We start from the raw sequence: 16,152 nt of genomic DNA, 5'->3' as shown, positions 1-16,152 counted from the left end.
CTTTCTTTAATGTTTATATAATAGTCAAAATGCTGTGTATACTACTGGAGATAAATGAACAGTATTTGCAGATGACAGCCATACCACGAGTAGACAAGTCCCAACTATAAGCCACTACAATCAGGTTCTAAAAAACCAGAAATGCTCCCTGTTGGGATAAATGTCTCTGCTGTACACAGCCCTACACTGTACAATTAGAGAAGGCACTGTAAAATGTTTCTGCAGACCTTAAAGTCTTGAAAGCCTCCAGTTCCCAAACAAACAACAGTTGTAAATGCAATCTCATACTCCCTTCTGAAAATCTATCTAGGCTCTCCCGTTCCATACCATATTTTGCCCTCCTCAGACAAGCAGGGATGGTTCCTGGTACCTATTTCGGTCTTCTAGACAGTGCAACATCTGTGGCTTGCAGGGTTTGCTTCTGCAATGAAACATAACAGCCCATAAGACAGCACTGACACGTTCACCTCTTACTCTCCTTCCAAAACCTTGCAGCAGGGGCCGCACAAGCAAGCAAGCAAGCAGCTACCGGCGCGCCCTCCCCGGGTCACGGCTCCCAGGCCTGCCGCCCCCGAGCCCCGTCCCGGGCGAGGAGGCAGCGGCCTCCCGCGGGCAGAGCGGAGCCAGGGGAGCTGCCGAGTACTGCCGTTTGCTCCAGCGAGGATCAGCCAAAATAAAAATAAAAAAAGAAGAAGCAGCGGGCTGAGCAGCTTCCCCGGGCGTGAGGAAAGCCCTGCGGTCATCCGGGCCCAGGGGCTCCCGAGGCGGCGCCCCGAAGAGCCAGGCGCTGCCCCGCAGACACCCGGCCGCCTCCCACCCGCCCCGCGCCCGGGGCCCTCCTGCGCCCCCGCCGCGGCCGCGGGAGCCCCGCCGCGGGCCGGGCCGGGGCCGCCTGGCGGCGGGGCCGGGTCACCGCTCTGTCGCCACCCCGCCGCCAGGCAGCTCCACCGCGGGGCCCGCGGGCGGGGGGCGGCGCAAGGGCTCTGCCGGCCCCAGCGCCGCGCGGGCGCTGCCGGCGCCGCAGGAAGCAGGCCCTGCCCGCCACGGGGCGAGCGGCGGCGGCAGGCGGCTCCGGGGGCCGGCGGCCGCTCCCCCCGGCGCAGCGGGGAGGAAGGGCCGCGAGGCAGCAGTTGGCGCGTCCCGCCCTCCTCGCGCTCTCCCCGGCGGCCGGCGCTGCGCTCAGCCCCCACCGCCGCCGGGGAGCCCCGCCGCCCGCGCCGCGCCGCTCCGCGCACACGGCGGCCCCTCCTGAGCGGCGGCGGCGGCAGTGCCGGGTGCCGCAGCGCGCATGCTCGGCGCGGGCGCCATTTTGGTGGGGCCGGGAGTTATCCAGCGAGAGCGGCAGCGGAGCTCGCTGGGCCCGGCGCGGAGGCAGCGGCGAGCGGTGCGGGTCGGAGCCCGCTGAGGAGATGGCGAACATCGCGGTGCAGAGGATCAAGCGGGAGTTCAAGGAGGTGCTGAAGAGCGAGGAGGTCAGAGCCTCTCCCCTGCCCTCCCCCGCCGCCACCCTCCCCCGTGTGTGCAGGGAGCGCGGGCGGTGGGGGAAGGTGCGGGCTCCCCGCCGCGCTGCGCCGGGACCCCGCTTCCCCTCGGCCCCACCTCCCCGCGCTGGGGGTGGGCCCGGCCCACGGCCTCGGGGAGGGGAATGGCGATTCCCGGGGAGACGGGACCCGCCGGCCGCGCCGGGGGGAGGAGGGGGCCGCGGGCCCCTCCCCCAGCGGGCAGCGGGAGCCGCCGGCGGCCGGAGGGGGAGCGGGGCCTGCCGGGCCCGGCCTGCCCGCAGCAGGAAGCGCCGCGGCGGCGGGCAGAGCCGGCGGGCGGCGGAGCTCGCTGCCAGGCCGGGCGCCGCGGGGTGGGGCCTCCCACGCGCGGGGCGCCGCGACCCTCGCCCGCGCCGTGCCGCCGCGCGCACCCCCGCACGCGGCCCCGGGCGCCAGGAGGCAGCGAGGGCGGCCGGTGAGGCTGAGGTACAGGACGCATGGCCACACGCAGCCCCCTAACTCACCCCTCTGGTCAGCCAGGGATTGCAGAGTATGCTTTAATTTTATTTATTTATTTATTTATTTATTTATTAAGGGCTGCAGGTAAATCCCTATTTATCTAGGTTACTCTAATCCAGAACTTCCTTTATCCCAGTGTAGGTTAACTCACCTTGAGGTGGATAATTTTAAAACCACACTCATGTAATTCCTGTTATCTAGTTTTCTGGCTTTCTAAATAGTATCTCTCTGAAGCGGTTCATAGTATTGAGAGATATGTGGTGGTCAATGGGAGAAGCTGACTTCTTTCAGCAAGATGTTAAAAGAAGTTTTGATCTGTTATTGGGAATACGTAGCAGCTTTTGCAAGGTTGCATCAGTATAATTTTTGCTGTGTCTGTATCTGAGTTGGTGAACGTCAGCCAGATAGGTTTTAATAGTTGTGTCGTCATTGTTGTCCTACTTGGGATGATGTTGCAGGTTAGATGCTTGTGAAATATTAATGTGAGCGTGTAACTCTTAAAGCTGGTGTTTTAGAAATCTGGACACATTCACAGAAGAAAATCAAGAAGATAGTAATTTTTTGAAGATACTAATGCCTTACAGAAAATATGTTTAGCATTGTTGTAGTTGATGTGCTTTTAAATTAAGTGTGCTAACAGCATTGTTGCTATGCAGCTTGAACTAGCCTCTAGAAAAATGTAAGGGCCTTGTTTTACAGCTACCTTTGGAGCCCAGGCTGTTCTTGCCAAGCTCTTGCACAGTGACTACACAATTAGGTGTAAGCTAAGACAAATTCCTAGGTGGCCATCTTTGTGCCAGAATTAGAGAGTCCAAAACTAGTACTCCATATAATTGTTTATATTGTAGGAACAAAATTTGTATCTGTATTTCAAGGTACTGCCTAAAGCGTTCAAGTCCCTTTCCCCTTGCTTTATGTAGGAAAAAGAGAAACCTTAACCAATGCGATTATGTAGTGAGATCCATACTGAATTTCCTTACTGTGAAGGTTGGGTCCAGAGAGTACACTTTTCTCCTGTCCTGTTTGTTTAGTCTATGTATTGAAGGGGATCAGTATAGAATGTTGGAAATAAATAATGTTATAAAATAGTCTTTGAGCTACACAGCATTTTTCAGATATAAGGCCACAATTCTTATGAAACTTTAAAATTATGAAATTTTAAAATTAAAGCATGTAAGAGTTTTATATTTCTTCTTTTCCTGCCATTATCAAGCTACATATGAGTAGTATACTGACATAGTAGTACCTATAAAAATGCTGTTTACAGGATGTAATAACTCCCCTATCTTTGATACATAATTTAGGCATTTATCTATGATTCTCTGTTACAAGCAAAGTTTGTTGTGGATGTTTGTACTTTCAAAGCCAGTCAAACTATGGTGTCAGTACCACTGAGCATAAAAACATGTGGAGTGAGATGGTGAATGGAGGGATAACTAAATGCTACAAATCAAAGAAGAAAACAAGGTTTTTTTCTACATGTTTTGCATAATTAAGTGGTTCTGAAACCTTGTTCTTAAAACTTTTTTCATAAATGGTGTTGCTAAATTTGTTGTATAGAAATTTAAGTCTGTTTGTGAAGGCAAAATAGCTCACGTTGTGTGCACTTAGATTATTCTTATCTGAGGCTTTGAACTACAGCTGAACATAAAGAGCACCACCAATTTGTTTCTCTGCAGATGCAATATGGGCAAAAATACCATTTTTTGGCACTTGGAAGGAGCACATACAGATTTTGCTCTGTGTGTTCTTCTCATATTCATCTGTGGACTGAAATAGGGTGGTTTTGAAAAAGCACTTAAAATCCTTTCAGACTTGAGCAACAGAAGCATTTCTGCTCTGCTTGCTGTATTATTTCCAGTTTTACTGTAAGCTCTCACATCTTAACTTAAGGAATCAGATATTGAGTATTTAATAAAGGTCCTTGTAACTTTGTATCTCTTAAATATTTGAACTATAAATAGGTGAGACCAGCAGCAATTTCTTTGTCAGGAATGCTCTCTGGACTAGGATTTAAATAAAACAAATTTACCTTGTGTGCTGAAAAAATTTTAAAGTTCTAAGGTAGATGAGGTACTGTATCTTTAACAAACATGAAGCTGTTAAGTTAGTCTAGGCACTAACTTGAGTAGTTAAATATGTGTTGAAGCTGCTATACTATGCTTGTATTTAAACTTTAAAATGAGTAAGCAGTACATTAACTCACATCATACCTTAAATCCTAATCTAGACAAGGCATCAGTTGCTCAACTTTGTCTCTTGTGCTATCATTTCATTAATTTGCTATCATGTTGCTTTTGTGGCATAGGCTAAGTGAAATTCTAAAGCAGGAAAACATATTTTGAATACACATATTAGGTTGCAGAGTAGCGGAGAAACCAAAAAATGGGTGGAGGGAAGTAGCCCCCCTTTTCTTCTTCTTCCTCTTCTTCTTTCTTCTAATAGGTGGGAGCAGGCTTTGGTGAAGGACAGCTAATATTATTTCAGGATAGAGTTACATGAATGCCGCAGTAGGTAGCCAAATCTTCACCTTCTCTCTGTTTATAAGCAGCTAGCTTATGAGGAGAAGAATCTGGCAGTTTATGGTGAATAGAAACATGCTAAAAAGTGTTGTGGTCACTTCAAGACTGATAATGAGGAATGGGTGTTGTTCAGCAGGCATGTTAACGCATGACTTGTTTTCATACTTTCATATAGCATCGTATGTTATGCTTTAAAGAAATGATATTATGCCATCATTGACTGATACAAGGATAAATTGGCCATCAGTTTCTTTATCCTGTAGAAATGTAAAGAATTTTCTGCTTATCTGAAAGCTAGAGGCTAACACATAATATATAACCAAACCACTAGCTAGCCCTGTCCCCAAAGTAATCCATTGGTGGGAAAAATAGCGTCTTCCTAGCAAGGAGAGAGTTGTTGGTATCTCTACAACAAAATGTTCCCTTTTTATGAATATCAAGAGGGAGGGGTTTATCTGTACAGGAAGTAAACCCGGATAGAGCTGAGAACAGATTAAACACAACCACAGTTATGAAATGTGAATATCTACATGGTCAGATACCTGAAGTAGCAATTAAAATTTGCAACTTACTTGAATCCAAAATAGCATTTAAATAGAGCCAGGAGGTTGATGACATAATTTGAAGTACTTCATTTCCATGCTTTTACTACTGAAAAGTAAAGGGATTTGTTTTGGAGTCTTTTATGTGCTGTTTTAATTTATAGGAAAAAGATAAAGGAAAAGTAACAGCAGAACAGCATGTGGGAGTCCACCATACTGCATCCTTCCTTCAGCTTTTCGGGTTCTAGAGAGTTGCTCTGGTGTTTGCCTTTGTCATTACATAGAGCGGTCTTGATTCTTGCCTGCTCAAAAGATGTGAAGTGACATCTGTGAAACTTCCTTGCTTTTTGGAAAAGCCATGACTATTTAATCTTCAGGTTCAGAAAAACTTCATTGCCTTGGTTTGTTTATATTTGGGCAGTCTTAAGCGCTAGAAATTGAATTCACTGAAATGGAAGCTTTAAATTGTAATTGTGCTTCAGTGTTATTAAAATGGCTTGTTGAAGTGTGCATATGGGAGGGTTGTTTGTGTTTTTTTTTTTTTTTTTCCTCCCGTTTACCTTGAAGGTGCGATGTATAAGAATAAAATGTCTTCTATTATTACACAGTAATAATATCAGTAACATAATTTTTAAAGAATATCCATTTTCTGCTAATACATGTACTTAACTTTTAATTCATAAAAATGGTCCCGTTGAAGTCAGTGCAGGTTTAGTGAGTGCAGTGGGGCTGTGTGAATAAAGCTAGACTACGTCTAGTTATTTAGTTAAAAATAAGCATAAAGATGAGAACTTTTAAACTGAGGTCATTATATTGGTACAAATCTCTGCTCAGGCTCTCAGAAAGTTTGCATATGATACCAATTTGCAGGGGCAGTGGTCAGTACACTGGAGGGCTGGGCCGTTGTGCAGAGGGACCTTGGCAGGCTGCAGAAATTGGCTGACAGGAACCTCATGAAGTTGGACAGAGACGAGTACCAAGTCCTGCATCTCGGATGGAATAACCCATGCAACAGTACATATAAACTGGGGGCCGACTGGAGACAAAGCAGGTTAGAAGAAAAAGAACTGGGTATCCAAGTGAGCAGCAAGTTGAACATGATTCAGCAGTGCCCTTGGAGCAAAGAAGACCAACTGCATACTGGGTTGTATTAGTAAGACTGTAGTCAGCCAGTTGAGGGAAGTGATTCTTCACCTCTGCTCTGCACTTGTGAGACCGCATCTCCAGCACTGTGTCCGGTTTTGGGCTCTCCAGTATAGGAAAGACATTGACATCCCGGCGTGAGTCCAGTGGACGGCCATCAGAATGGTTAGGGGGCTGGGGTATGTGATATGGGAGGAAAGGCTGAGAGGACTGGATTTGCCAAGAAAATAAGTTTAAGGGGAGATCTTCCTGTTATCCTCAAATACCTAATGGGAGGCTGTGGAGAAGAGCCCGACTTTGCTGAGAAGTGTGCAGGAATAGGATGAGAGGCAAGGGACACAGGCTGGGACATAGGGAATTCTGACTAGATACAACTGAAAAAATTTTTGCTGTGATAGTGGTCAAAACATTCAAACAGGTTGCACAGAGAGATTGTGGAATCTCCATCCCTGGATATATTCAGAACTCAACTAGGCAAGTTCTCGAGTAACCTGCTCTAATTGCTTCTGCTTTGAGCAGGAGTCTAGCAGGACTAGATGCACTCCAGGGGTCTTGTCCTACATGATTCTGTACTCTAGTATAAGATTTTATTTTTTTATTGTTCATGAAGGGGTTTCAGCTGTTGAAAAACAGCATGAAGGCAGAGGCTGTACTCTGATGCCATACTCGTTAAAACTTTTCCCCTTGTAGACAAAATGAAGAACTTCGAAGTAGGATTTTTCTTTTTACTTCATAAGTTTCCACTATTATAAGACAATAAGAAATTCTGTTTATTTTCAAACCAGAGACTGGGTTTTTCTGATAGGCAATTGGAGCAAAGCTGTCTTGGCTTATAATTTGAACAAATCCTGTTTTGAAATCATGAAGGTAGAACAGATAGGAGATCCATAATGCTTCTTTAAGCTGCTTTTCTCTGAACTGCAAAAGATTATCTCAACTTTAAAGTAGTTGCTTATGAGATCTTTGCCTTTGTATGTTCCTGAGGAGAATTTTTCTACTGTATATTTCAAACCCTGCCTATGATTATAGGCAAGACGAGGTGTTGAGCTGTTTCTTATAATCGGAGATGAAGGCATTTCAGTACCCTTCTAGATTATTTCCTACTTACTTTTGATTTTCTGAATTCTATCTAGTGCGTGTTTGGTTATGTCTTCCAGTTTGTAATGGAAAATAATTCCGAATGGATCTGTGCAACTTTGGACCTTAAAAGGAGTTGGTTCATAGTCACTTCTTTTGGTAGCTAAGGAGCAGTTTGCTCAAAGCAAAGTGCATTTACAGGTGTTTTAAGAAAACTACTTACTATTCTTTGTTCTAAGGCGATCTTTCTGAACCATTGGTTGACTTGCATTTTTATACCTGTTTATCTGAACCATGTAGCTGTTTTTCAAGTTTTATGAATATAATACCATTACATTTTTAGGATCAGTATACATAAATATTAATAAGCACTGAAGTTATGAGTAAAGTTATTTAAATGACTTCAGTATTTCATTTAAATCTGTAATTCAAAATACTTAATGTATAATGTTAGTGATCATTTGACCAGACCTATGAATCTGTAATAGGAATAATCGTGCAAGGAAGGCAAGGTCTGTTACTTATCCCTGTGTTCAGTTAATGACATTTCTCATGTCAATATGTATCCAGTTGAGTCCAGATTTCTAGGGAAAGGTCTGCATGTCAGTTTGCAGAATCCTAAAGATTTTGGTAATAAGTGGAGAACAGGAAAAACTTGATCTCCATTGCAGTCGGGTTCATTTGATTATCTTGGGCCTTCTCAGGAAAGAATGCAGTCTCATAAAAGCCTGTAGAAAGAGGTCAATCACTGGTTATAGGACTGAGCTAGTCAGTTTAGGATTAGGGTTTAGAGTGCAGCCATGAAACAGTATCCACTGTCTCACTTTGTGGGTCTAATATTAGTAGAAATTAGCCCATTCCTTTAACCTTCCCAGTTTCCCATTTGTTCTTCTGTGCTTGTTTCTAGGAGTTTGGCTTTTATAGCAAAGTGGTGTGTGAGTCCTAAGGTTAGTTCACTTTACTCAGTCTGAAATTATAAAAACAAACAAACAAAAAAAACCCCTGACCTTTTATCATAGTAAATATGTATAACAATAAGCCATGCTAAGAAGTGCTGGCTAGCAGTCCAGTCTTGAGTCATGTCTAAAAGTTTTTCAGTTGTGCTAAACTTGTTAAACTAGTGCAAACACATTGTGTAATTCTTAAGTTATATTCACCTATTAAATAGTTTGTAGCTTGTTTTCTTAATCTAGTAAGGCTGTTGTTTATTACTACACTTCTTCATTTTTATATTAATAATTTCTGCCAGTTTTAAACAGAAAAGATGCTTTTAATTAAACTTTATAGTTAATGCACAGAATATCTTTGTCTCTGACAAGCTAGGCAAAACTTTGCTGCTATTCAGAATGGAAAATAAGCAATTTGGGTCTGTTATGACAAAGACTTTACAAAGACTGTCATTACCAAAGAATTTTGATTAAAATACTTTTTATAGGGCACTGTAGGAATATAGTCCATTTTGCACTCCTAATTTAACTAGCATTTTTCCTTCAGATTATATCCTGGAAAAACTTACCAGTTTTAATACTTGTAATATTTGAATCAGGAGCACTTGAATCAGCTTGCCATGAGTATTCCATAAAATGTTATCTGCTTAATAAACAACGCAGTTCTGTAAGCAGCAAAAACTTGTTTGAAGACCAGATTCGTTTCTGTTATTTTAGTATATTTTAACAGAATTGTACTAAGACTATGGATTGCTCTATACTAGTCATCAAAGTATCTGCACAGGATAAAGATGTCGTGAATATCCTTAACTACAGAAGAAGCTTTATTCAGCACTTAGGCTTTACACGACACCAGAGAACTTGCGTGTAGTCATACTGTATAACTCCAGTTTGGTTGTGCTTGTGCCTAAGAGGGCTGAGCTCACACTCTGTATCATCCTTCTCTTGGGACATTAATAGGGACTATCTTGTCTATCTTTGTCTGTTATCACAAGACACATAGGAAACTAGTTTCTATCCTCTTTTTGGTTTTTTGGTTGGGTTTTGGTTTTTGTTAGGTTGGCCAGTAAGTTTGACAGTTTGCTAGGAAAGGACTGACTCATGATTGTATAAGTCTTGTTGCTTTAGAAAACCAAGCTTACAGATAACATGCAGTTGGGTTATGAAATACTTTTGTGCAGTGGTTTATGAAAAACCAAAATGGATTAGTCCATATTTAGCTTAAATAGGTTGTATAGTTCAAGCCATATATAGAGAATTCATTGCTTTTTCTGTTTAGCTGGAAGTAAACTGTGAGAGAACATCTTTTTAAACTTCTGTTATTTTGGGGTGTGTTTAAGTTGAGGAGGCTATTGTAAAATAAGGTAGCATGTACAAAGTGCAAATCAGGGTAGCTATGTTGTATTCGCTCCCTTTCTAGACACTCCTAAGGTGTTTATGCTGTTTAGATGAGTCCTTCCACTTTGGAATAAGGGTGTCCATAGGGGCAGCTAGTACAGGAAAAACTGTTCTGAGCTATTTCCACAGGTCTTCAAGCTCTGGGACTGTGAGTGAATCAGTGTAATCTATTCAAAATCAGCTGAATTCTGTGATCTCTTTATATGTAGAATTACCAGCAACCTAAACAGCGTTGACTTACAAAATTAACTACAGAATCTTCCTCTAACAGTTTTGTGTGTTTATAGATTGACTAATTCAAAGTAGAATTGAAACTGATTGTTAAAGAACATTTTATCTGTAGGGTTTTTCAGTTATTTTGCATCAAAGACAGAACTGTGTATAAAAAAATTAAAAAAGAAAATAAAAAGTGCTTCACGTTCCTGTGATGTTGCTTGTTCGTTTAGGCTTTACTGAATTGCGTTGCCTAGAATGGAGTCCCTTGCACTGCACCCATTCTTGATGTTTAGCACACCAGTGGCACTCAGATTAGATTCACGTTCTAGTACTACAAGTCCTGCCCATGATTAATGCTCCCAGGCGTTGTAAATACCACGCTTAGTTAAATGTAGACATAGCTCATAGCTGTGTTAGGGCCTTATACTAGTACAAGAATATAAGTATGCTGTTGTATACCCAGCTTTCGTGGCATAGCTCTGCCGGTTTAACCATGCTATCCCTAAGAGTGAAAACAAGCAATGATTGTATAACTGCACGTAAAGCTTCTGTCAGCATAGCTGTGTCAGTTACACCTCTGCATGCCCCTGACTGACTAACTATTTTGTCAGAAATAGTTTAGACAGACACTAGAGCTGAAGTTTCAAAATTCTTTTAAGCTGTGCTAAGGCAGTGCCAAGAAGCAGTGTCACATTCCTCCTGCACTCTGGTCTCCACTTCCCACTTTTATGCCCCTTCTCTTGCGTTTGCACAGTGTTTGTGGTGAATCAAATCGGGGAATTGGATTAAAAGAAATTAACTTTCTTACTAATAGAGTTTTAATTCAGATGTTTGCCGCACAGTTAAACGAACATTTGCACAATCCTTCCCCCTTCTTTGTATTAGTTTCACTAGGAACAGGAGGAAAGTAGGACCTTGGCAGCCAGCTGTTAGGCTGGCTTAAGCTGCCGTGGAAATGCAACTTCTTGCATGTTTTGGTAGAGTGATATATATTTTTTTAATACCTATTTTTACTAATGTTTTGTTAAAATTTCTTGGAGTTTGTCCAAAGATAATGCTTGCAAAATGAAAGAAACAATTTTTTTTATATCTGAGATGTTTTGTATTCTGATGGGGGGGGGGGGAACCCTCTAAGTATTGTTCTTTTATATAGATGCATGTAATAAAATGGAATTTTAAAGTTTAAAGTTGGCATGGGTTTAGTCTCATGTTAAAACACTCCATTACAGAATAATTTTACAGAAATGCATTTAATAAGTAAAACTGTAATAAATATGAAAACTAGTATGAAGCTATTACCTGTATTAACAAAACAAAAAAAACCCCACAGTATTTGTATTTGTACCTCCTTAGATACATTCAAATACAAGTTACATGTTGTATTGACCAATAAGCAAAAAAACCCTTTGGTATTAATATACAAAAATAATCTCATTTATTTTTTTCTAAAATAGGCATAACTAAAAAATACGTCTGAAATACAGTAAGATGAAATCAGAATGTGAAATGTGGATAACCATCAAGACTGAAAGTGATAGTAGGGTCAAAAAATGTGAGAGCCTTTTAAGAAAATGAATTTCTTTGTGTTGACCTTCTCTTATGTAGGAAAATGGATTTTTAACGTGTTTTAGTTGGACTTAACTTCCTGTCTTCTCTCTGCCGTGCCCCAGCATTTGATTGTTTAATAGATGAGCATTGTTCTGTACTTTGAAGGTCAGCAAGAACTCTGTCTGAGAATGCAAATGGGATCTACTGATATCAACTGATGGTGTAGGGCATATACTTCATAGCCATGACTGTGACGATTATATGACATTTCTGCTCCTCTTCTTAACGGTCACAATCTTCAGTTTTTTAGGGCCCTGGAGGTGCACTTGATTCATGCTTTTAAGTTGGGAGAGAGTATGAAGCTATACTTCTGAGGTATTGAACTGTTTCATCTCGCTTTAGTAGCACTTTACTGTTTGTGACTGGAAAAAATCAGCATTTTTACACAAACCTCAATGTTTTTGAAGTTGAATTTGCTATTTAGTTGCAGCATGGTGCCCTGCACTTTGCTTTACTTCCTTATAAAGTGATACATCCTGCCTGGTTTTTGTTTTCCAGTTTCTTGCAAAAGACTGAGCTAACCAGATGCAATGCACTCATCCTGAGCTGCTCTGAGGGAGCAAAGGGTTAAGAGGCTAGAGTGCCGGCTTGCAGAGAAGGAATATGATGCAGGGATATAGGAAGGAAAGGCTGATGAGATTGACTTAGCAGCCTTAAAGGTGAGCTAGAATCCTCACTTTCTGTCATACTGGTGAAGAGGAGGGAGAAAAGTTCAGCTGAATAGTTTGGACAGAGTTGAGAGAGTTAATGCTACTGTAACGAAAGAGTGTAAGAAAATAAACTGGCAAATATGACAGAACAAAATTAGTGGGAATATTTATCCACAAATCTGTGAGGAGTTGGTAAAACAGGCTAAGAGTGAACTATTAACTAAGTTATTAATTGAAGTAATTATTTAATGGAATAAACTTTTACTGAAAGATTTGAGTTTTCTGATCAAAACTTCCAGTCGACTCAGATTTCTAAGGCCATTTGCAAAAAGAATAATTTCTTTACCTGGGAGCCAGGCTACATGAGGCTTTAGTATATCCACATCCTGATTATGACCAAACCAATATAATACTAGTATTTTAAACATCTCCAGAGATGATATTCTTTGCCAGTCTTCACTTTATGCATGTTTTTTGTAGTTTTGAATGTGTCTTTAACATTGTCCTGTGAAACCTGAGGAGGGGGCAGAATCTTCTATACTTAAGTATTTCTTTTACTAAATACTTCCTGACAATGTTTTGCACTATAAAGCTTTCAGTAGTAGTAATCTCCAAAATTCCTACCCTGCCATGAAGTGTCACCACGTTCTGTGTGTAATTATTAGGCATAAAGTGTATAGGTTTGTTTCCCCCTCCTCTCTCCCTTAGGTTTGAGTAACAATCGAAGTACTGTTCTTGAAAGTTGATGGATTTCATTATAATAGTCAATCAGGTATTTTTTCTGTAACTCTATTAAGATATTTTCATGCCAAATTTTGTTGCAGAGTAGAACTATTGTGGTGGAATATAAAGGATATAAAGACAAAGAAGAGTTTTATAAGATGTTAACAACTTAACAATAATAATGATACCATTAGATGCATTTTGCTAACATGACATCAAACTAGGGCAAAGTATTTTTTACTTAACTTATTAAATAGTGATTGCTATAGTGTCAGTGTAACTGCAAATTTTTTTAAGAAGGTACAGTATTTTTACATTAAACTTGTGGCGTTAATATTCATTTTACAGGAGGATTTGGTCAACCGGAAACTTAAAGCTGATAGGCTGGCTGCCGTGTGTTTGGGCATTCAAAAGTACCTACTTTCCATTTGTAAATCATAGCTGTTTTAAATCTAATCAAAACTTAGCTACATCAGGTAAATCAAAAATTGTTATTGTCAATTTACCTCACAGAGAAATCATATGTTAATTTAAAACTTCTGTCCAAAACAAAGATCAGAAAAATATATTTTTTCTTTGGCGAAATTCGGAAGTAATTGGTGATAGGAAACATTGTTTTATATGCAGCACTTCTTCAGCAAAGACGGTAGACTTTGTCCTTTGTTGAGGACATACTGGAGAAATCTTTCAAGTTTCTTCCTTAATCTTAGGTGAAATTTTAGCATGTATCTTCTTTAACATTTTTGTCACTTTTAAAAATTTCCTTTAATGTGCAAGTCACTAGTCTTAAACACTAGACTGTTATGGAGTTTTAACACTTAGCTGCTTTTATTGTGGCAAGGCCTGTTTATCTGGGAATCTTTTGTGTGTGTGTGTGTGGTTTTTAGGTTCTGGGGTACGTGTTTGTTTTTTTGATTTTTGTGTGTGTGTGTGTGTATATATATATATAAAAGTCTAGGGAGTTTTTCTATGAATTACTTTCTGTAAAACAGAAAGTAAATAAAACTAAAGTAGTAGTACTTTTATCTGGTAGCAGGTATGTTTTGCTTAAGAAGGTAAAGGAAGAGAATCATGTTACAGGAGCTGGAAATTAACAACTCTGAAATATCAGGCTGCAGTTAATGAATTGCTGTATGGAATAGTGGCTTTTTTTTTTTTTTTTTAACACACAGTATTATTCAGAAATAACCATTGTGTTTTCAATTGCAACTCTAATTCTGCTTAAAATAAGTTTTTTCTTTTGTAGAAATCCTTAGTAACATTGTAGGCACTTATACCCAAAGATACTTGGTATGAATTTTCCAGGTAGCATCTGAAGATATAAGGTGAGACAGATATATTTAAAAAATAAAAGTAATTTATTTTTACACTATTTTAATTCAGATACTTGTATAGGTCTCACATTCTTTTTAGGAATGTAATGTGCTGAATTGAAGTGATTAATTTTTCTAATAACGCTTCTTTTCCTTTTTGTTCTGACCACAACAGATAAAAATGTAGTATGCATGTTAGTGGATGTTTAGTGCAGAGTTTGGACTATAACATTCATTTAGAGTAATTTTATTATGCAGGAATCAAAGGTCTAGTGTTAAGATAATGTCTTGGAGGGAGTAAGCAGATAAAGATTAGGTTGGTTCTAGACTAACCCACTCAGATCTTCTGAGCTGTATGCCGTCATCATCCAGTATTAAGTTTGTAATATGTTTTGTAGCAGTGGCTGATATATAGGTCTCTTTACTCAGGAGGTTTCAGTGTAAATGTCCAAAGCTGCTGGCTAATCAATTAATACATACCTCCTGCAGTTTTTGGTAAAACCTCCTAATACCTATCCATACCTTACTGACTCTGATAATAGCAATTTTATGCTGATTATTTGAGGTTAACTTTGTTTTCTGGTAATTGAAAGCAGCTATCATGTGAAGCTTAGAATATGTATTGTATTTTCTTAAAAGTCATCTTCATCTACCTTCAGTCTTTAAGAAGTGAGTTTATCTTGAGGGTGAACTTGAAACAAATAATTTTCTTTTATTTCATAATTTCTTTTGGGGTAAATGTAGTAAATAGTATTTGATACGTGGGAAAGATATTTAGGATAACAGTGCAATTTTTATTATCTTCTGTTAACGTGATTCTGCATTGTTTATGCTTTTTTAGATGTACTGGACTAGTGAAGAGGATAATTGGCCAATAACAGCAGATAAATAAAGAAGAAATAATAGGCAGATTGAAGAAGAGAGTAGGAGATGACTTTGGTTAGATTTCAGTGATTTGGAGAAGGCTCTGGAAAAAAGGTGGATTAACTGCAGAAAGAAGGCAGTTCCCTGTAATGAGGGGCTCCTTGTTAAGGGCTCGTAGACCATGGTGATTCAAGAGAACAGAAGTGCTTCTTTTTTGTGAAGAGTAAGAATTTGAGATATGGAGCTGCTCTTTAAAAGAATTTTAATAGAAATAGAGAAGACACTACTGATAAGTCTTCACATTAGCACAATTTATTCCTCAGAGTTTCTGCTGGGGTGGATTGTTTCCTCCACAAAGAAGATATTTAGATTAGAGGAGGCAGGCAAAGACATGTCCAAATATTAGAGGTCAGCAGCTGCTGTGATGAAGGTGATGGGATGTCCAGTCTTTGGGAGGCTGCTGCTGATGGCACTGCTCAAATATTTCAGGATTTGTTAGCCAAATGATTGAGTCACCAAATTGTTACCAAATCAACAGGAGGTGATGCTATTTTAGACTTGGTGTGGAAGAGTAACAAGGTCTTTGTCGGAGAATTGCTTCTAGAAAATGAACTTGAGTTGTGTGATCACTAGTTGATTCATAAATTCTGCAGCTAAGATCACAGGTGTCAAGCACACTTGGAGACTGTAAGAGAGCTTTGCATGTTGGTACCTCTACAGAGACAACTCAGATGACTGTTAAAGAGGCCAGGTGGTTTATTCTCTTAGAGGTGTTAAATAAAGGTGATTTTATCCTACTAGATCTTCATTAAGGGGAAATATTTTAGAAAAACATTCCAGATTTAATTGGATGAATAATCACTTCAATATAGTTAAATATTAGCCATGACTATAGGGGTGAAGGAAAAAGTAAGAATTGACAAAATCAGGCTGAGTTGCATCGTGGAAAGGCTATCAAAATAGTATGAAAAGATTCTTCAGCTATCCAAGTAAAGGCTGTTGTTATATGGGGGGATGGGTAGAGTTTAAGCATAATCCCCAAATTAAATGAATCCCTATTGAATACTGGGACAGTGTAATGTAGCCTGCTATTTTTTCTTAGATTTGGTATAAAGGAAAAGAGACTATGGAAATAGCCACAATGGTAGT

General features: G+C 40.3%; 2 protein-coding genes across 2 annotated transcripts in view; one reads left to right on the top strand and one right to left on the bottom strand.

Moving 5' to 3' along the window:
• SMIM14 (small integral membrane protein 14) overlaps positions 1-790 on the bottom strand; it is a 57,307-nt gene extending 56,517 nt beyond the window's left edge. Inside the window, exon 1 of the mRNA XM_013949566.2 lies at positions 328-790. Within this exon, the coding sequence (XP_013805020.1) occupies positions 328-330 (3 nt within the window). The 5' untranslated portion in view covers positions 331-790. The remainder of the gene's footprint in view (positions 1-327) is intronic.
• A 310-nt stretch (positions 791-1,100) lies between these two features.
• The window catches only part of UBE2K (ubiquitin conjugating enzyme E2 K), a 38,949-nt gene continuing 23,897 nt past the window's right edge, over positions 1,101-16,152 (top strand). The window contains exon 1 of the mRNA XM_067298119.1: positions 1,101-1,472. Within this exon, the coding sequence (XP_067154220.1) occupies positions 1,410-1,472 (63 nt within the window). The 5' untranslated portion in view covers positions 1,101-1,409. The remainder of the gene's footprint in view (positions 1,473-16,152) is intronic.

Source organism: Apteryx mantelli, chromosome 5 (assembly GCF_036417845.1).
Source record: "Apteryx mantelli isolate bAptMan1 chromosome 5, bAptMan1.hap1, whole genome shotgun sequence".
NCBI lineage: Eukaryota > Metazoa > Chordata > Aves > Apterygiformes > Apterygidae > Apteryx > Apteryx mantelli.
This window is presented reverse-complemented; position numbering and strand designations above follow the sequence as displayed.